This window comes from Staurois parvus, unplaced genomic scaffold, assembly GCF_062004578.1.
Source record: "Staurois parvus isolate SC_StPar_1 unplaced genomic scaffold, SC_StPar_1.0 ptg001572l, whole genome shotgun sequence".
NCBI lineage: Eukaryota > Metazoa > Chordata > Amphibia > Anura > Ranidae > Staurois > Staurois parvus.
Genome location: NW_028319368.1, coordinates 185,796 through 208,853, shown reverse-complemented (window position 1 = coordinate 208,853; position 23,058 = coordinate 185,796). Strand labels below are relative to the sequence as shown.

The 23,058-nt window shown below is 48.0% G+C and overlaps 1 protein-coding gene across 1 annotated transcript in view; it reads right to left on the bottom strand.

The window, feature by feature from the left end:
• LOC149435240 (uncharacterized) overlaps nt 1-23,058 on the bottom strand; it is a 95,202-nt gene that overhangs the window by 13,352 nt on the left and 58,792 nt on the right. Inside the window, 3 exon segments of the mRNA XM_089662872.1 lie at nt 8,430-8,634; nt 8,636-8,766; nt 16,701-16,761. Coding sequence (XP_089518998.1) covers nt 8,430-8,634; nt 8,636-8,766; nt 16,701-16,761 — 397 coding nt within the window.

Below are 23,058 nucleotides of genomic sequence, written 5' to 3'. Positions count from 1 at the left end.
CAGGACCATATCGACACAGAACCAGGACCATACTGACACAGAATCCGGACCATATTGACACAGAATTCGGACCATACTGACACAGAACCAGGAACATACTGACACAGAATCCGGACCATATTGACACAGAATTCGGACCATACTGACACAGAACCAGGAACATACTGACACAGAATCCGGACCATACCGACACAGAATCCAGACCATACCAACACAGAATCCGGACCATACCGACACAGAACCTGGACCATGCTGACACAGAACCAGGACCATGCCGACACAGAACCAGGGCCATGCAGACACAGAACCAGGATCATGCCGACACAGAATTCGGACCATACTGAGACAGAACCAGGATCATGCCGACACAGAACCAGGACCATGCCGACACAGAACCAGGACCATATTGACACAGAATTCGGACCATACTGACAGAACCAGGAACATACTGACACAGAATCCGGACCATACCGACACAGAATTCGGACCATACTGACACAGAACCAGGATCATGCCGACACAGAACCAGGACCATGCCGACACAGAACCAGGACCATACCGACACAGAACCAGGAACATACTGACACAGAATCCGGACCATATTGACACAGAATTCGGACCATACTGACACAGAACCAGGAACATACTGACACAGAACCAGGAACATACTGACACAGAATCCGGACCATACCAACACAGAATCCAGACCATACCGACACAGAATCCGGACCATACCGACACAGAACCTGGACCATGCTGACACAGAACCAGGACAATACTGACACAGAACCAGGACCATGCCGACACAGAACCAGGACCATGCCGACACAGAACCAGGACCATATCGACACAGAACCAGGACCATACTGACACAGAATCCGGACCATATTGACACAGAATTCGGACCATACTGACACAGAACCAGGAACATACTGACACAGAATCCGGACCATATTGACACAGAATTCGGACCATACTGACACAGAACCAGGAACATACTGACACAGAATCCGGACCATACCGACACAGAATCCAGACCATACCAACACAGAATCCGGACCATACCGACACAGAACCTGGACCATGCTGACACAGAACCAGGACCATGCCGACACAGAACCAGGGCCATGCAGACACAGAACCAGGATCATGCCGACACAGAACCAGGACCATACCGACACAGAACCAGGAACATACCGACACAGAATCCGGACCATACCGACACAGAATCCAGACCATACCGACACAGAATCCGGACCATACCGACACAGAACCTGGACCATGCCGACACAGAACCAGGACCATACTGACACAGAACCAGGACCATACTGACACAGAACCAGGACCATACTGACACAGAACCAGGACCATGTTGACACAGAACCAGGAACATACTGACACAGAATCCGGACCATATTGACACAGAATCCGGACCATACTGACACAGAAACCAGACCATACTGACACGGAATCCAGACCATACTGACACGGAATCCGGACCATATCGACACAGAATCCGGACCATATCGATACAGAATCCGGACCATGTTGACACAGAACCAGGAACATACCGAGACAGAATCCGGACCATCCCGACACAGAATCCGGACCATACTGACACAGAAACCAGACCATACTGATACGGAATCCAGACCATACTGACACAGAATCTGGACCATACTGACACATAAACCAGACCATACTGACACGGAATCCGGACCATGCTGACACTGTTTGCAGTTTTCTAAGAATGATCAAGGCTCAGCCTTTCATGGGGTCGTTGGCAGGAGATGCGTCCATAATGTTAGTCCACAGCAGACAGGAATGATTTATAAGGACCTCTTGCCAGTCTCTGGGGCTGTGCAGTCCGGCTCTCCTGGATACTTGGCTCTCTAGTCTTTAGTCACAGAGACCTGCTTCACGGCCCACCTCTGGCCTATGGATTGGGGGTTCTCTTGACACCCGGATAGGTGCTGACTTGACTCCTGGAACTGGGATCCTCTGTCTCCTGGCCGGACCCTCTGGTCCCACAATAAGACCTTTTTGTCTCCCCAACTGGGAGCGGTCTCCAAGAGAGAGGTCTGGGCTAGCCTCAGACAAAGGCGGACTGACCATTTGGGAACTCGGGCACCGCCCGAGGGCCTGGGATGCTGTTGATACCTTTCAGAGGCTTTTTTGGTTGTGGTTTAAGTGTGGACGAGAACATAGGGACCCCATGATCCCCTATTGCCCGGGTGCCCCATGAGTTGTCAATCCGCCCCTGTCCTCAGACCTGAGCATATAATGACACCGCACACGTATGTGCTCAGCCAGGTTACAGGTGTCCAGCAAAACCCGGAATCAGGATTAAATGTTCCCATCCAGAACTGCAGAATCCGGAGAAAACCAAATCCACATCTTCCTCTGCCCAGATACACTAGTCTGAACACCACATTTACTCCAGACCTCATTCAGGGCGTTTTTGCAGCCACTTTTTTTTTACTTCTTGTAAATGGCCCTCCATGTGTCCATACACACATAGACGTTCCTGAGCTTTTAGTGGCCGGAGCGTTTACAGGCAGGAAAAAATAAACCCAGCGCCAAGATACCGGGGAACGGGAGAAAGTACAGAGAAGGGCAACCAAACTGATACGAGGCATGGAGGAGATCAGAAATGAGGAAAGATTAGAGGAACTGAATGTATTCTCTACTGAGAAGAGGAGATTAAGGGGGATATGATCTCCATGTATAATACATAAGGGGGGATATGATCTCCATGTATAATACATAAGGGGGGGATATGATCTCCATGTATAATACATAAGGGGGGATATGATCTCCATGTATAATACATAAGGGGGGGATATGATCTCCATGTATAATACATAAGGGGGGATATGATCTCCATGTATAATACATAAGGGGGGATTTGATCTCCATGTATAATACATAAGGAGGGATATGATCACCATGTATATTACATAAGGGGGGATATGATCTCCATGTATAATACATAAGGGGGATATGATCTCCATGTATAATACATAAGGGGGGATATGATCTCCATGTATAATACATAAGGGGGGATATGATCTCCATGTATAATACATAAGGGGGATATGATCACCATGTATAATACATAAGGGGGGATATGATCTCCATGTATATTACATAAGGGGGGATATGATCTCCATGTATAATACATAAGGGGGGATATGATCACCATGTATAATACATAAGGGGGGGATATGATCTCCATGTATAATACATAAGGGGGGATATGATCTCCATGTATAATACATAAGGGGGGATATGATCTCCATGTATAATACATAAGGGGGGATATGATCTCCATGTATATTACATAAGGGGGGATATGATCTCCATGTATAATACATAAGGGGGATATGATCTCCATGTATAATACATAAGGGGGGATATGATCACCATGTATATTACATAAGGAGGGATATGATCACCATGTATATTACATAAGGGGGGGATATGATCTCCATGTATAATACATAAGGGGGATATGATCTCCATGTATAATACATAAGGGGGGATATGATCTCCATGTATATTACATAAGGAGGGATATGATCACCATGTATATTACATAAGGGGGGGATATGATCTCCATGTATAATACATAAGGGGGATATGATCTCCATGTATAATACATAAGGGGGGATATGATCTCCATGTATAATACATAAGGGGGGATATGATCTCCATGTATAATACATAAGGGGGGATATGATCTCCATGTATATTACATAAGGGGGGATATGATCTCCATGTATAATACATAAGGGGGGATATGATCTCCATGTATAATACATAAGGGGGGATATGATCTCCATGTATAATACATAAGGGGGAATATGATCTCCATGTATAATACATAGGGGGGGGGGGGATATGATCTCCATGTATAATACATAAGGGGGGATATGATCACCATGTATAATACATAAGGGGGGATATGATCTCCATGTATAATACATAAGGGGGGGATATGATCACCATGTATAATACATAAGGGGGGGATATGATCACCATGTATAATACATAAGGGGGGGGATATGATCTCCATGTATAATACATAAGGGGGGGTATGATCTCCATGTATAATACATAAGGGGGGATATGATCTCCATGTATAATACATAAGGGGGATATGATCTCCATGTATAATGCATAAGGGGGGGTATGATCTCCATGTATAATACAAAAGGGGGGGATATGATCACCATGTATAATACATAAGGGGGGGATATGATCACCATGTATAATACATAAGGGGGGGATATGATCACCATGTATAATACATAAGGGGGGGGATATGATCTCCATGTATAATACATAAGGGGGGTATGATCTCCATGTATAATACATAAGGGGGGATATGATCTCCATGTATAATACATAAGGGGGGGATATGATCACCATGTATAATACATAAGGGGGGGATATGATCACCATGTATAATACATAAGGGGGGGATATGATCACCATGTATAATACATAAGGGGGGGGATATGATCTCCATGTATAATACATAAGGGGGGGTATGATCTCCATGTATAATACATAAGGGGGGATATGATCTCCATGTATAATACATAAGGGGGATATGATCTCCATGTATAATGCATAAGGGGGGGGTATGATCTCCATGTATAATACATAAGGGGGGGATATGATCTCCATGTATAATACATAAGGGGGGATATGATCTCCATGTATAATACATAAGGGGGGATATGATCTCCATGTATAATACATAAGGGGGGGTATGATCTCCATGTATAATACATAAGGGGGGGATATGATCTCCATGTATAATACATAAGGGGGGATATGATCTCCATGTATAATATATAAGGGGGGGATATGATCTCCATGTATAATACATAAGGGGGGGATATGATCTCCATGTATAATACATAAGGGGGGGATATGATCTCCATGTATAATACATAAGGGGGGGATATGATCTCCATGTATAATACATAAGGGGGGATATGATCTCCATGTATAATACATAAGGGGGGATATGATCTCCATGTATAAATCCATCAGTGGTTCATATAGTGAACTCGGTGTAGTTATTCCCCCTGAGGTCATCACAGAGGACAAGGGGGCGCGCTTTACGTCTGGAGGAAAATAAATGTCATCTCCAAACACGGAAAGGTTTCTTCACAGTGAGAGCTGTGAGAATGTGGAATAGACTCCCTCCAGAGGTGGTTGTGGCCAGCTCAGTGGATTGCTGTAGGAAAGTCCTGGATTCTTTCTTGGATACACAGAATATAACTGGATATAACATTTATAGGGAAAGTTGATCCAGGGAATATCCGATTGACTCTCGGGGGATCAGGATGGATTTTCTTCCTCCTGCAGGAGCAAATTAGGTTATGCTTTGTTGGGGGGTTTTTTTGCCTTCCGTGGGTATAGGGTTGTGTTTATAGGATTGCATACATTTATGGGTTGAACTAGATGGACTTGTTTGTTTGTTTGTTTTTTTATTTTTTATAAAATAATTTACCCCAGCACTGCAATTCACACAACTCAGCCACAGTTTGTTAACGTCAGAGCTTTTTTTCAACCATATTGTGGCCCCTCTGGCACTGGCCCTCTGGCACTGGTATTGGCCCCTCTGGCACTGGTACTGGCCCCTCTGGCACTGGTACTGGCCCCTCTGGCACTGGTACTGGCACCTCTGGCATGATACTGGCCCCTTTGGCACTGGTAATGGCCCCTCTGGCACTGGTACTGGCTCCTCAGGCTTGCTACTGGCCACTTTGGCACTGGTACTGGCACCTCTGGCAGTGGTATTGGCATTTAAAAAATGTGACCTCAAGCTGTCAGGGAATTCCTGTGATATGTCAGGCTCACAAAAATGCGCATGTGTGCGTCATTCTCCAAAGAATGGTAACCAGGCATACGCATGCGCTCAGGACTGCATGCACATGCACAGTGTTTGTTTGCACCAGATGGACTATTTAAGAATGCTCCTGCCCTCGCTAAAGTGCTGATTGGTCTTCATCTGTTCCCTGTGTCCTGTGTTCATGTTTATGACCCAGCTTTCTGCTGATCTGATCTTGAATTTTACTTTTGACTTGATGCCAGTTCCTGACTCAGTTCTGTTCCTGGCTTCAGTTCTGCTCATGATTGATACCTCAATGCCTGCCTGTTGATGACCCTGGATAATCCTATGACCATGTTTCTGTCTCTGAGCCTGGCTTCCTGTCCTGGGCAAGTTTCTGCCTGCCTGTCTGCTGTACAAGCTCTGTGCACCACTGAGTGTTCCTGCCTTAAGTCTGCTGAGATCTCTGACAAGCCACTCAAGTCCTGGACCTGCAGCTCAGGTGGAGTGCCCCTTTAAACGTGGCTGGACTACTGAGCATGGCTACTGTTCCTGACCTGATGGTCCACCAATCTCCTCGGGACCACATCTCCTGCTGCACGTTCTCCTATCAACATCTACTGGCACTCATGTTCCTCCTATCTCTTGGTAGTCTCTGTTCCACCTTCAGTGGGGCCTGGGCTGGAGATACAAGAGAGGCCAACCTCATCATTTCAGTCTCCTCTCAGCTACGTGACACCTGCACTCAGTTGTGTTTAGAAATAAAAAGGACTCGCCTCTTGGCTACTCTTGTAGGTTCTGGGGAGAGCTCTGCAGTGGGGGGGTCTGGGGAGAGCTCTGTACTGGAGAGATCTGGGGAGAGCTATGTACTGGAGGGATCTTGGCGAGAGCTCTGTACTGGAGGGATCTTGGAGAGCTTTGTACTGGAGGGATCTGGTGAGAGCTCTGTATTGGGGGGATCTGGGAGAGCTCTGTACTGGAGGGATCTGGGGAGAGCTCTGTACTGGAGGGATCTGGGAAGAGCTCTGTACTGGGGGGATCTTGGGGAGAGCTCTGTTTTGGGGGGATCTAGGGACAGCTCTGTACTGGAAGGATCTTGGGGAGCTCTGTACTGGAGGGATCTGGGGAGAGCTCTGTACTGGAGTCATCTGGGGAGAGCTCTGTACTGGAGGTATCTGGGGAGAGCTCTGTACTGGAGGGATATTGGGGAGAGCTCTGTATTGGGGGGATCTGGGGAGAGGTCTGTACTGGAGGGAACTTGGGGAGCTCTGTACTGGAGGGATCTGGTGAGAGCTCTGTATTGGGGGTTTCTGGGGAGAGCTCTGTATTGGGGGGATCTGGCTGGAGATCTGTACTGGAAGGATCTGGGGAGAGTTCTGTACTAGGGGGATCTGGGTGGAGATCTGTACTGGTGCAGGAAAGTAAATTTTAGTTGTACACCTCCCTGTGTGTTACCTACTTCTATGCCCTATGCTACACACACTCTTGAACCCTGCGCCCTGTGTGGGATGCACTCTTGAACCTTGTGCATGGTGCGACAAGCAACCTGAGCCCTGCACCCTGTACAGCACACAAGTCCTGGCTATTTGCGAACTCAACCATTACAATCTCATATACAATTTAGCATGTTAATATCACTTGGAAAGTCTATTTTTATTTTAATGGCTGCTGATGCAGTCATTAAGGTCCTTGTTTGGGCACTTTGTGTTTTGGGGTGACAACTCTCTACCCCATCTCCTGCAATCTCCTGCCTGTAAATCCCCCGGTCACATGATCTCCCAAGGGAAACTATAAGAGTCTGTGCTGATGAACATCGCCCAGAAATATTCCACTGATGTCACCATTTAAAGTGGACCTTCCATGTAAATAAAAGGCCATAGAAAGCTCTCCAAAGTCAAATCACCTTTATTCTAAGAGGTGAAACCTGATTGGTTTCTGTTGGCAGAAACTCCACCTTCCAACGTTGATGAATCGGCTCCATTCCAGTAAACTGAACTCCAACTTACAGCAGAGAGGGAGCTCTGTCCAGGTCAGAGGTCAGCCTGAGTGCCGAAGCCCCAACTAGAGTCACTGAAAACCCCATCTGAGGTCTCCAGATTGCTGCATCATCAGTGTGTGTATTGGGGATCTGTCACACGGCCATCAATGGTCAGATCTAACATGTGGGGACTCCAAGCAGAAGGCCCAGCACAGTTCAGGTCACAGCATCTTCAGGAGGGCTGAGCACTGCAGATCTGAATCCACAGGGAATGGTGAGGATGGGGCAGTAAGCAGAGGACATTGTACATACTGTACGTCTCTCTCAGATCTTCTACTATATCAGGGGCGGACTGATAACTCATGGGGCCTCCGGGCAATAGGGGATCATGGGGCCCCTGTGTCCTTGCCCAAACAAAAAAAACCTATGAAAAAGGTACCAGGGGCATTTCATGGGGCCCCCTACTTCCCCCGGGCCCTCGGGCATTGCCCGAGTTTCCAAATGGTCAGTCCGCCCCTGTACTATATCATGTATGGATATAAAGACACGGAGCGGGGAGGACACTGCCAGGACTGGAGGTGGGGATTGGATGGGACTTACCTTCTATATGGATGGTGTAATAATTTGTCTGTATACCATGTCTTGTAGAGTTGTATATATCCACACTGTATATCCTATCATCCTCCAGACTCACATTGTATATGATCAGACTTCCATTCTCTAATATCCTTGTATTGCGGTAATTTCCAGACGGCTCACAATCCTCGTGTTTACCTATTGTGTCTCCCGAGTGTCCAGGTGATCCCAGGATGGTACCATACAATCCAGTCACACCTCTGTCTATCTGTATGGTTGAGGGTGAGATGGATTCTGATGGGGAGGAGAAGGTCAGATCCAGGCCGGGTGAATATTTCCTCCTGAACACCCAGGACATTTCCTACGGAGAGAATACAGACCTCAGTCAGGTCCAAATGTACGCTCCCCTCCCCCCACATATAACACACATTGATGCACAACCATCAGGAGTCCCTTGAGACTCATTATTATTATTATACAGTATTTATATAGCGCCAAAGGGTTTACTCAGCGCTGTACAATAGCAAGGGACTGGACATGAGACAAGACAGAAACAGTACAATACACAAGGGGTTCAAGGGCCCTGCTCCTTGGAGCTTACAATCTAGGAGGGAGGGGAAAGTGGTACAGGAGGAAGTGGCTGTGGGGAATGAGGTGGTGGGAGGAGTGGAGGAGATCGGTTTTTAGGTGAGGGTGGGTTAGGCCTCCCTGAAGAGATGGGTTTTCAGGGTGCGCCTGAAGGTGATGAGGGTGGGTGACAGTCTGATGGATTGGGGGTAGAGAATTCCAGAGGATGGGGGAGGTCCTGGAGAAATCCTGCAATCGGGTGTGGGAGCAGGAGATCAGGGAGCTAGAGAGTAGGAGGTCCTGAGAGGAGCGAAGGGCACAGGTAGGGTAGTATTTGGGTATCAGGTCGGTTATGTAGTTAGGGGCGGCGTTGTGGATGGCTTTGTAGGTCAGGGTTAGCCGTTTGAATTTGATGCGTTGGGCAATCGGGAGCCAGTGAAGTGATTGGCAGAGGGGGTGGCGGATGTGGAGCGGTTAGTGAGGTGGATGAGTCTCGCCGCTGAGTTCAGGATTGACTGGAGTGGGGATAGCGTTCGTTTGGGTAGGCCGGTGAGGAGGGAGTTGCAGTAGTCCAGGCGTGAGATGATGAGGGAGTGTACGAGTTGTTTGGTGGTGTCTGGGGTTAGGAACGTACGTATCTTGGAGATGTTGCGGAGGAGGAGCCTACATGATCTTGATAGCAGTTGGATGTGGGGTAGGAAGGAGAGGTGTGAGTCCAGGGTGACACCCAGGACCTTGGCAAGTGGGGTGGGAGTGATGGTGGCGTTGTTAGTAGTGATGGAGAGGATGGGGGGGGGGGCGCGGGGGGGGGGGGGAGAACAGGAGCTCGGTTTTGGACAGGTTAAGTTTGAGGAAGTGCAGCGACATCCAGTCTGATATGTCGTTTAGGAGGTGGGCGATGTGCGTGGAGAGTGAGGGGGTGAGGTGGGGGTGGAGAGGTAAATTTGTGTGTCGTCGGCATAGAGGTGGTAATTGAAGGTGGTAATTCATTTTTAAAAAAAATCCAACACTATCCAAGACATCCACTTCAAGAGTCTCTCTTGATCACACCGGGGACAAAGAATGGGGGTCACACTGACACATATCACCCAATCCTGGATTAACCTTTTCAGTGCCAGAGACATTTTCCCATTTTTTTGGACACGTTAAAAACTGGGTTTGTATACTTACGTGCAAAGTCCGTTCCTTGGAGTATATCATGGAGTATATCATGGAGTATATCATGGAGTATATCATGGAGTATATCATGGAGTATATCATGGAGTATATCATGAAGTATATCATGGAGTATATCATGGAGTATATCATGGAGTATATCATGGAGTATATCATGGAGTATATCATGGAGTATATCATGGAGTATATCTTGGAGTATATCATGGAGTATATCATGGAGTATATCATGGAGTATATCATGGAGTATATCTTGGAGTATATCATGGAGTATATCATGGAGTATATCATGGAGTATATCATGGAGTATATCTTGGAGTATATCATGGAGTATATCATGGAGTATATCATGGAGTATATCTTGGAGTATATCATGGAGTATATCATGGAGTATATCATGGAGTATATCTTGGAGTATATCATGGAGTATATCATGGAGTATATCATGGAGTAAATCATGGAGTATATCATGGAGTATATCATGGAGTATATCATGGAGTATATCATGGAGTATATCATGGAGTATATCTTGGAGTATATCTTGGAGTATATCATGGAGTATATCATGGAGTATATCATGGAGTATATCATGGAGTATATCATGGAGTATATCATGGAGTATATCTTGGAGTATATCATGGAGTATATCATGGAGTATATCATGGAGTATATCTTGGAGTATATCATGGGACGCAGAGCAGCCATATTAATCTTTATTATGCTATATGCTTCATTCATAGGGTTATGCACCACTTATAGGTGATTGGACAAAAAAGACAGGAAGTCCTCTCCTATAAACCCCCTCCCATACAGGTAGGACCTACATTTTGTAGCAAGCCATATACCCCAAAATAGAGGGGGAGGGATGTCGGTGTCCCGTAATGTACTTCAAGAAATAGATTTTACGGGTAAGTACAAAATCCAGTTTTTATCTTGACATCATCGGACACAGAGCAGCCCTATTAATCCTTACTCATAGGGATGTCCTATGGCAATGCTCATGAGGGGAGGAGAACACAGCAACCACTAACGGTCCCAAAACAAAAACCCTTTATAGCAGCCTGCAATACAATGTGATCAATGAAGTGTCCCAAGCAACTGTTATGTCCACCTGGCAAATTCTCATAAAGGTGTGAACTGAAGTCCAAGCTGTGGCCTTGCAGACCAGAGCCACTGAGGAATGAAGATGGACAACCCTGAGGCACCAATACCTCTGGTGGAATGATCCATCTCCAGAAGAGGTGAATATCAGTCTGTGATCTGAGTCACTTTGGGTGGGGGGCCCATGGAATACAGCTCACTTTAGTGAAGTGGGGAGACCCCTGTCTCAGCTCCCCATATCCCTCTTAGGTGTAAGTCTCTCTGTGCCTGTTAGGGGTACAGGGTGATCTGTCCTAATATTGGGGCGGGGGTTGTTGATTGTTTAATGTCATGTGGCTGCATCCCATTGTTCTATTGTTTGTCTAGTTTTGGAGTAAACTATTATGGGATGTATGTGTTTATGTGTATTGGCTTAGTGGGGGGGTGTCTCCAGCAGTCCTCCCTCCTCATGGGACTGTCTGCTGGTGTGTAGTTTGAATACCTGTGTGTCTCTTGTTACTAAATGTAGATTGCCCCGCCCTGTGTCATTATGCAGGGAGGGGGGATTGTCTCCTGAGTGTATATATCTTGTATCTGTGTTCAAACAAACTAGTCTACCTCCTGGTTTACTTCACGACTGGTGTCATCTAGTCTTGTATGGTCAGCTGTGGTGTCTGTGGTCGGTGTTCAGACGGGGAAGCGGTATTCTAACGGAAGTACTCAAGCGGGTCGGTTCCGTTACACAGTCCCATAGGAAAATATCCCATAAATCAAAGAAATTTTCTCTTCTACCACGTGTGTGCAACAGATGAATTCCTCACTCACCGGAAATTGTTGATCCCTGTTAAGGTGGTCAAATAATTCTCTATGGTCATGCAATGTGTAGATATCCAGCTGCAGGCTCTCGTGGAATGGGCCTCCTGGTGTCCTAATTAGGAATGGTGATCCAAGGAACAAAGGATATTGACCCCCAGGTGGGTGGTCACATATCTGTGGGCAAACAGATAATCGATAGATTCCCAATCCATGAAGAGACGGAAGCGTGATCCCTGCCACATCCGGGTCCCTATGACGTCACGTCCGGCCCACTGGTAGTGAGGCTTGGAGATTACGATAGCTATGTTCAGTGCGATTCATGAATTACACAGGCTGCACAGGCTGGTGCCGGTATTTGGGCACCTATACATGTGAGTTCATTGTCAATTCGTTTATTTGAACCTTGGTTCTTATTAAATACTACACTTAGAGCATTTTAATCTTTTCGTTTTATTTGAGCTATTTGGAGCATTAGCCATCCTAAGGGCAATTGGAGATATATCTTGAAGAGAGCCTAGGATTGGGAATCTATCCGTTTACCCACAGCTATGTGACCGCCCGTCTGGGGGTCAATATTCTTTGTTCCTTGGATCCCCATTCCTAATTAGGAAACCAGGAGGCCCATTCCACGAGAATGTTATTTGACCACCTTAACAAAGGTCAACAATTTCTGGTGAGTGGGGAATTCATCTATTGCACACACGCGGTGGAAAAGAACATTTCTTTGATTTATGGGATACTTTCCTATGGGACTGATATTCACTATCTTTATTCAATATATTTTATTTGGGACTTTAAGTCACTTTATGTTGTTGTGAGAGCATTGCTGTTATTATTTGTCACATAGTTTATTGGGCAAGCGCCTAACTATTCACGATTTGGTATAACAAGTGTATATTCACTATTTAGTGGCAGCTGCTATCACCGCTTGCTACAAGCTGTCGGACAGAGTCTATGTGCTGACGTCATGCCGCTGCACGATCTTGTCGGCAGCAGCCCTAGTTTTGAGTGACTCTTTCTTCTTTTGTTATATGAAATTGTTTAAAGAGTAACTCCACTTCTGTTGAGAAAAACACATTCCCCTTCGGGGTGATCTCTGTACACTGCAAAGATTATAACAAACTTTGTTGTAGATTCCTACTTTTTGTTATTTTTGAAGGAATAGCCATTTGTTTGTTTGTGTTCATATGGTCAGTGAATCTGTATGGAAATGGTTTTATATTTATCAATCAGCTGCTGCACCTGCAGCGTTCTAATTGGCCTAAGTCCAGCACAGGAAGGGATCCGGGCAGCACGGGCTTAATCCACTCACTGAATGCAGGGAGCGGGACACGGAGGGTTAAATCCACACAGGCGGAGATCAGGGCAGCATGGGGTTAATCTACTCACTGGATGCAGGGAGCAGGACACGGAGGGTTAAAACCACACAGGCGGAGATCCAGGCAGCACGGCGTTAATCCACTCACTGGATGCAGGGAGCAGTACACGGAGGGTTAAATCCACACAGGCGGAGATCCGGGCAGCACGGGGTTAATCCACTCACTGGATGCAGGGAGCGGGACACGGAGGGTTAAAACCACACAGGCGGAGATCCGGGCAGCACGGGGTTAATCCACTCACTGGATGCAGGGAGCAGGACACGGGGGTTAAATCCACACAGGCAGCGATCAAGGGCAGCACGGGGTTAATCCACTCACTGGATACAGGGAGAAGGACACGGAGGGTTAAATCCACACAGTCAGAGATACGGGCAGCACGGGGTTAATCCACTCACTGGATGCAGGGAGCAGGACACGGGGGTTAAATCCACACAGGCAGAGATCTGGGCAGCACGGGGTTCATCCACTCACTGGATACAGGGAGAAGGACACAGAGGGTTAAATCCACACAGGCAGAGATACGGGCAGCACGGGGTTAATCCACTCACTGGATGCAGGGAGCAGGACACGGGGGTTAAATCCACACAGGCAACGATCCGGGCAGCACGGGGTTAATCCACTCACTGGATGCAGGGAGCAGGACACGGAGGGTTAAATCCACACAGGCGGAGATCCGGGCAGCACGGGATTAATTCACTCACTGGATGCAGGGAGCAGGACACGGAGGGTTAAATCCACACAGGCAGAGATCTGGGCAGCACGGGGTTAACCCAGGTATTTAGTCATGGAGAGCCTGGAGAAGAGAGAGGGCTGGGCGGTCCATAGCTGGTTTGCAGTGAAGAAGACTGGTGAGAGAAGGAGGGGGGTCCGTGGGGGTCTTGCTGCAGCACAGACCTTCCTCAACCACAGGCAGGGGAGGGAAGATTGCTGGCAGCAGCAGAGTGAGGGGATGCTGGGGGGGGTGGGGGGTGACAAGCAGGAACTGGGGGATGGTGGGGGGAGACTAGCTCTGTGATAATTTATGTTAACTGTAGTGCGCAAATACGAAACACTTTTTTTTTTCTCAAATATAAAAGATGAGGTTTTGTCAAGTAAATAGATACCAAACATGTCAAGTTCTAAAACGTCAGACGTCCGTGGCACAGCGACAAACTACGGTCCCCAAAATTGTCCATAAGTGATGCTTTGTAGGCCCCTATAAGTCATCAGTTTACAAAGAAACGTGAATGGCGGCTGTAGAACTATTGCTGTCACTCCGATGTATGTGGTGATACGTCAGTGCAGCACAAACGTCATTTTCAAATGTAGACGCACCTGACTCACATGTTCATACTTCCGTGTGTGTATGTGGGGGAAGGGAAGCTTTCTGTTTTATTGGTTTTGAGTAACTTTTAGTTTTTTACTTAACTAGTTGCAAACTTTCGACGTGCTACACCTGCCCAGAAAACCTTCATCATTGTACACAGGACATGTGTAGCATTTCCAGTCTCTCTGCCCTGCTTCTGGGACTCCCCCCCCTCCCCAGTATACAATAATTGTAACCACTTTCCCGCTGTCCTATGGCAAAAATACTGTTACAGGGCGGCAGGGGAGAGCAAAATCGAGTATATGCCGATCTGCTTTGTATGAGGGAAGTGCTGCCGATAACCGGCAACTGTATTTACTCATTGGACACGGCTGATCACGTGGTAAAAGGCCACCGTGATTGGCCTTTTACCCCGTCACATGATCAGCTGTGTCTGTAGGAGACAGCGATCACGGAGATCGCCAAGTGCGGGCCCCTGGGAGCGCGCGGGAGGACGCGTTCTAAGAGGACGTCATATGACCCCCTCCCAGGACTGGGTAACCGCGCTGTAACCGTCACTTGGCTATGCTGCGGTTACCAAGTGGTTGAAGAAAATTCCAACACTAGATTCATAACTCCGTTTCACAATGGCTACAGAAGGATGGTAAAGATTTTCTCGATACATTGATGATTCTGATAATGAAATGTTACATTTTTATTTGGCCGCGTTATTTAAAGGAGAAGTTCACCTTTTGACCAAAAATAACAAATGCACATTTTTTTGGCATTTAATATTTTTGGTTGCAGGAGCCTGGAAAGCATGGCACCAGCGATCAGCAGATTGTGGGCGCCATGCAGGTCCCCTGCAGCCTGTCAGTATATCTGCTTGCTGTACGGGATGTATAGGGCGTACGGGGTGCACAGACAAGCAGATATACTGGAGTGCAGAGCTAGCACTCCAAGTTTTACGTTTGTTATGGCTGTTTAGCCTGCCTAATGTGCTAACTGCTTAACTTTTTTGTTTTTTTATGTCATGATCATTTTCTCTTATGATCTTAAGCGCAAGTAGTTGATTTGAAGCAGGCATGCCGACAGGAAGACTCAATGAACTACCACAGAGAACCACGGCTCATCAGAACTACAGGCTGACAGCCGCTAAGATTGTCACCGCTTTATAATGTTCTTACATCCCTCTGCCTGGACAGAGAAGAGCCCACAGGAGGAGGACACGGAGGGGGCACATTGCTGCAGGTGGGGTATCTATGATATGTATTTTGTCTGATAATAATACTGTATTATAACCTCTTTATAATGTTCTTATATATCTCTGCCTGGACAGAGATGAGCCCACAGGAGGAGGACACGGAGGGGACACATGGCTGCAGTCGGGGTATCTATGATATGTACTCTGTCTGATAACAATACTGTATTATCACCTCTTTATAATGTTCTTACCTACCTCTGCCTGGGCAGAGAAGAGCCCACAGGAGAAGGACACGGAGGGGCCACATTGCTACAATCGGGGTATCTATGATATGTACTCTGTCTGATAATAATACTGTATTATCACCTCTTTATAATGTTCCTCCATCCCTCTGCCTGGACAGAGAAGAGCCCATAGGAGGAGGACACGGAGGGGACACATTGCTGCAGTCGGGGTATCTATGATATGTACTCTGTCTGATAATAATACTGTATTATCACCTCTTTATAATGTTCTTACATCCCTCTGCCTGGACAGAGAAGAGCCCACAGGAGGAGGACACGGAGGGGACACATTGCTGCAGTCGGGGTATCTATGATATGTACTCTGTCTGATAACAATACTGTATTATCACCTCTTTATAATGTTCTTACTTACCTCTGCCTGGACAGAGAAGAGCCCACAGGAGGAGGACACGGAGGGGGCACATTGCTGCAGTCGGGGTATCTATGATATGTACTCTGTCTGATAATAATACTGTATTATCGCCTATTTATAATGTTCTTACTTACCTCTGCCTGGATGGAGAAGAGCCCACAGGAGGACACGGAGGGGACACATTGCTTGTCTGATCTGCGTAGGAGAAGAAGGATCAGTTATATAATGACTCAAGTAGGAAGAATATTCTACAAATTAAAACCTGAACTTCCTCTTTTGACACAAACTATATATAGGTTGTGAAGGGTCCCTCCATCCAAAATGAATATCTGTGTTTGTTAGATGCTGAAGATGTAAATCCTCCGACTATTTAGGGTTATTCGGGTTTTCATGTCTGAACATCTGCTGTTGCCATTTTGGGGGCTCCCTACATCTTTGGTGGATTTATATTTATAGATTATATATCATGATTGCTTCCAGAGGCAGCAGATTTATCATTTGCTGTACGTATTTTGTAGCCCTCTCCTTTTGTTTTCTGGTAAATTGTGGAACCCTTTTCTACAGACAGTAAGCTTCCCACCTTCCCTCCCCTTCGTGCTTTGGTTTGAATTGCCTTGGCGGTGGTTGGTCTTTGGAGGAGGAAAGAATTCTGTATGGAGACAGATTTGGGACCCATCAGTGGTATGGGGACCTCGGTACATTCCTGTTTACAAGGGGTTAACTCAGAATAGGTAAAATGGTGGTCACTGCGGATAAGTAGGACTGTCCCCGAGCTGGTGTGTTGTGACTGGAGATAAGTAGGACTGTCCCCGAGCTGGTGTGTTGCGTCTGGGGATAAGTAGGATTGTCCCCGAGCCGGTGGGTTGCGTCTGGGGATAAGTAGGATTGTCCCCGAGCCGGTGGGTTGTGGATGGGGATAAGTAGAATCGTCTCCGAGCCGGTGGGTTGCGGCTGGAGATAAGTAGGATTGTCTCCGAGCCGGTGGGCTGCGGCTGGGGATAAGTAGGATTGTCTCCGAGCCTGTGGGTTGCAGCTGGGGATAAGTAGGATTGTCCCCGAGCTGGTGGGTTGCGGCTGGAGATAAGTAGGATTGTCCCCGAGCTGGTGGGTTGCGGCTGGGTATAAGTAGAACTGTCTCCGAGCCGGTGGGTTGCGGCTGCGGATAAGTAGGATTGTCCCCGAGCCGGTGGGTTGCAGATGGGGATAAGTAGGACTGTCTCCGAGCCGGTGGGTTGCGGATGGGGATAAGTAGGATTGTCTCCGAGCCGGTGGGTTGCGGCTGAGGATAAGTAGGATTGTCTCCGAGCCGGTGGGTTGCAGCTGGGGATAAGTAGGATTGTCCCTGAGCTGGTGGGTTGCGGCTGGAGATAAGTAGGATTGTCCACGAGCCGGTGGGTTGCGGCTGGGGATAAATAGGACTGTCTCCAAGCCAGTGGGTTGTGGCTTGGGATAAGTAGGATTGTCCCCGACCCGGTGGGTTGCGGATGGGGATAAGTAGGACTGTCTCCGAGCTGGTGGGTTGCGGCTGTGGATAAGTAGGATTGTCCCTGAGCTGGTGGTTTGAGTCTGGGGATAAATAGGATTGTCCCCGAGCCAATGGGTTGCGAATGAGGATAAGTAGGATTGTCCCTGAGCTGGTGGGTTGCGGCTGAGGATAAGTAGGATTGTCCCCGAACCGGTGGGTTGCGGCTGAGGATAAGTAGGATTGTCTCCGAGCCGGTGGGTTGCGGCTGAGGATAAGTAGGATTGTCTCTGAGCCAGTGGGTTGCGGCTGGGGATAAGTAGGATTGTCCCCGAGCCGGTGGGTTGCGGCTGGAGATAAGTAGGATTGTCCACGAGCCGGTGGGTTGCGGCTGGGGATAAGTAGGACTGTCTCCAAGCTGGTGGGCTGCGGCTGGGGATAAGTAGGATTGTCTCCGAGCCGGTGGGTTGCGGCTGGGGATAAGTAGGATTGTCCACGAGCCGGTGGGTTGTGGCTGGGGATAAGTAGGATTGTCTCCAAGCTGGTGGGCTGCGGCTGGGGATAAGTAGGATTGTCTCCGAGCCGGTGGGTTGCGGCTGGGGATAAGTAGGATTGTCTCCGAGCCAGTGGGTTGCGGCTGGAGATAAGTAGGATTGTCTCCAAGCCGGTGGGTTGCAGCTGGGGATAAGTAGGATTGTCCCTAAGCTGGTGGGTTGCGGCTGGGGATAAGTAGAACTGTCTCCGAGCCGGTGGGTTGCGGCTGCGGATAAGTAGGATTGTCCCCGAACCGGTGGGTTGCGGCTGCGGATAAGTAGGATTGTCCCCGAGCCGGTGGGTTGCAGATGGGGATAAGTAGGACTGTCTCCGAGCCGGTGGGTTGTGGCTGGGGATAAGTAGGATTGTCACCGAGCCGGTGGGTTGCGGCTGGGGATAAGTAGGATTGTCCCTGAGCCGGTGGGTTGTGGCTGGGGATAAGTAGGATTGTCTCCGAGCCGGTGGGTTGCGGCTGGGGATAAGTAGGATTGTCCCTGAGCCGGTGGGTTGTGGCTGGGGATAAGTAGGATTGTCTCTGAGCCTGTGGGTTGTGGCTAGGGATAAGTAGGATTGTCCCCGAGCTGGTGGGTTGCGGCTGGAGATAAGTAGGATTGTCCCCGAGCCGGTGGGTTGCGGCTGGGGATAAGTAGGACTGTCTCCAAGCCGGTGGGTTGTGGCTGGGGATAAGTAGGATTGTCCCCGAGCCGGTGGGTTGCGGATGGGGATAAGTAGGACTGTCTCCGAGCTGGTGGGTTGCGGCTGGGGATAAGTAGGATTGTCCCTGAGCTGGTGGTTTGAGGCTGGGGATAAATAGGATTGTCCCCTAGCCAGTGGGTTGCGACTGAGGATAAGTAGGATTGTCCCTGAGCCGGTGGGTTGCGGCTGAGGATAAGTAGGATTGTCTCCGAGCTGGTGGGTTGCGGCTGGAGATAAGTAGGATTGTCCCCGAGCCGGTGGGTTGCGGCTGGGGATAAGTAGGATTGTCTCCAAGCCGGTGGGCTGCGGCTGGGGATAAGTAGGATTGTCTCCGAGCTGGTGGGTTGCGGCTGGGGAGAAGTAGGATTGTCTCCGAGCCGGTGGGTTGCGGCTGGAGATAAGTAGAATTGTCTCCGAGCCGGTGGGCTGCGGCTGGGGATAAGTAGGATTGTCCCCGAGCTGGTGGGTTGCGGCTGGAGATAAGTAGGATTGTCCCCGAGCCGGTGGGTTGCGGCTGGGGATAAGTAGGACTGTCCCCAAGCCGGTGGGTTGTGGCTGGGGATAAGTAGGATTGTCCCCGAGCTGGTGGGTTGCGGATGGGGATAAGTAGGATTGTCTCCGAGCTGGTGGGTTGCGGCTGTGGATAAGTAGGATTGTCCCTGAGCTGGTGGTTTGAGGCTGGGGATAAATAGGATTGTCCCCGAGCCAGTGGGTTGCGACTGAGGATAAGTAGGATTGTCCCCGAACCGGTGGGTTGAGGCTGAGGATAAGTAGGATTGTCTCCGAGCTGGTGGGTTGCGGCTGGAGATAAGTAGGATTGTCCCCGAGCCGGTGGGTTGCGGCTGGGGATATGTAGGATTGTCCCCGAGCTGGTGGGTTGCGGCTGGGGATAAGTAGGATTGTCCCCGAGTCGGTGGGTTGCGGATGGGGATACGTAGGATTGTCTCCAAGCCGGTGGGTTGCGGCTGGGGATATGTAGGATTGTCCCCGAGCTGGTGGGTTGCGGCTGGGGATAAGTAGGATTGTCCCCGAGCTGGTGGGTTGTGGCTGGAGGCCTAAGTTGAAGGAATATTTTTTCTGCAGAAGTGAAGTTGGGTTTATGGCCCTCCAATGACCACCATGTCTTTCCTCTGTTGAGAATTTGGAATGTTATGTTATTTATGTTGGAATCATTTATTGGTTAATAAAAGGCTGCTATGGATATTTTTTACTCCAATAACTTGGTTTGTGTATTTTGTACAGCTGGGATGGTGGAGGGTTGGCCTAGCAGGCTCGGTTAGGTTGGAAGGTGTATATTCTACCCTTGTCATGTCCTTCTCCGGAATGTATTTCATTGATGGAGTGATAAACCAGCCCGGCCCGTCCTCTTCTAGAAATAGATCCACAGGAAGAAGTGAATCACCTCCTTCCTCCTCCCAAGATGAAGCTGATTTGCAGAGAACAGAGATACCTACCAGACCCAAATGAGCAATATATGTACAAACCTTTCCGGAGGGGGCTACACAGTCATGGCAGAAGTGGAGGAAACAAACCTCACAATGCATATCTGACACTTGTAATGATGCCGACATAACCGATGTACTATGCGAGGTTCAGAAGGGCCAATAAACGCTCCCATAGACTGAGAAATATTCTCCTATTAATTAGTGATGGGCCGAACACGCTCCTGTTTGGTTCGAACAATCGAATCTATCAAAAGTTCTACCCCAAACTTTGAACATGAACAATTTACTGAGCGGTATCTTCCTGCATCTGAGTGTGTGGTGAGATCCCGCTCAGCGACTACAATCCGGCGGGAGTTCTGTGACGTCACGCGGTATGTTAGTAGTGAGACATTCATTCATGTCTCCGCTGTCAGTGGGGTTCCCGGCTGACATCTGAATGTCAAAAGAAACGTCGGCATTGGCCGCCAATTACATTTTTTTTTTTTTAAAACAGCATTGGGTCCCCCCTCCCATCCATACCAAGCCCTTCAGGTCTAGTATGGATTTTGAGGGGAACTCCCACACCAAAATTAAAACAAAAACTGTCAGCATTGGCTGCTAATTACACTTTTTAAAAAAAAACAGCATGGGGTCCCACCTCCCATCCATACCAAGCCCTTCGAGGGTCCCCCTTCCCATCCATACCAAGCCCTTCAGGGGTCCCCCCTCCCATGCATACCAAGCTCTACAGGGGTCCCCCTCCCATCCATACCAAGCCCTTCGAGGGTCCCCCTTCCCATCCATACCAAGCCCTTTTGGGGGTCCCCCTCCCATCCATACCAAGCTCTACAGGGGTCCCCCCTCCCATCCATACCAAGCCCTTTGGGGGTCCCCCCTTCAATCCATACCAAGCCCTTCAGGCCTAGTATGGATTTTGAGGGGAACCCCCACACCAAAATTAAAACAAAAATGGTGTGGGGTTCCCCCCAAAATCCATACCAGAACCTTATCCAAGCATGCAGCCCGGCACGTCAGGAAAGGGTAGGACGAGCGAGCACCCCCCTCCCCCTCCTGAACCATACCAAGACACATGCCCTCAACATGGGGGGGGGGGTGCTTTGCATGTCGATGGGGACAGGGGCCTCTTCCCCACAACCATGGCCGGTAGTTGTGGGGGTCTGCAGGTAGGGGGGCTTATCAGATCCTGGAAGCCTCTTTAACAAGGGAGCCCCCCAGATCCTGCCCCTCCCCCATGCAAACATGTACATGGTACCTCTACCCATTCGTAAAAAAAATTACAGGAGACAGTCTTTGACAAGTTTAATTAAATTAAATTAAAAAATGCCCCTTGAAGTAGATCCAACGTCCAATCACGATGCCCGCCACCATCGCTGACCCGAAAAAAGAAAAGAAAATGCTCCGCTTTGGACGCCAGCTCCCACCGCCCGACAGCTGCGCCGCAATGACAGTTCTTAAATACTGTGATGACCCCCACCCCCTTGTGATGTCATCGTGCGCTGTGATTGGCCAAAGCATTGCACCTGACCTGTGGTCAAGTGCATTGCTTTGGCCAATCACAATGCATTGTCAGGGCGCAGTGCATTGTAGGGGCGCGGCGGGCGAACTTATGTTTGACTCGAACATAAAGCCCAACACTATTATTAAACATCAAAACAGAACGGTCACTACAAGAGCTCCAGAATCCACAGGATTTACCCCCCTTAATGACCACGCCTCTTTTTGCTATTCAGCGCTGCACTATTTCATCTGATAATTGCGCGGTCATGCAACGCTGCACCCAAACGAAATTTTAAGAATCTTTTTTCACACAAATAGAGCTTTCTTTCAGTGGTATTTGATCACCTGTGCGCTTTTTATTTTTTGCGCTATAAACAAAAAAAAGCAAAAATTTTGAAGAAAAACAATATTTTTTTTACTTTCGGCTATAAAAAATATATAGTAAACTCAAAGTTAGTTATTAATTTAGACCAAAATATCTCCTGCCCCATGTTTGTGGTGAAACAAAATCCCAATGCGTGTATATTGATTGCTTTGTGTGAAGTTATAGCGTCTACAAACTATGGGATAGATACTGCAATTTACGCCATTTTTCTGCTATACAGCGCTGCGCTAGTTTAACGGACAATTGCGCGGTCATGCAATACGGTACATAAATGAAATTTACGTCCTTTTTTTTCACATTTATAGAACTTTCTTTCAGTGATATTTGATCACCTGTGCGCTTTTTATTTTTGGCGCTATAAACAAAAAGTTTTGAAACAAACAATTTTGAAAAAAAAATATTTTTTCATTTCTGTCATAAAAAAAATCCAAAAAACTCAAATTTCATCATAAATTTAGGCCAAAGTTTACTCT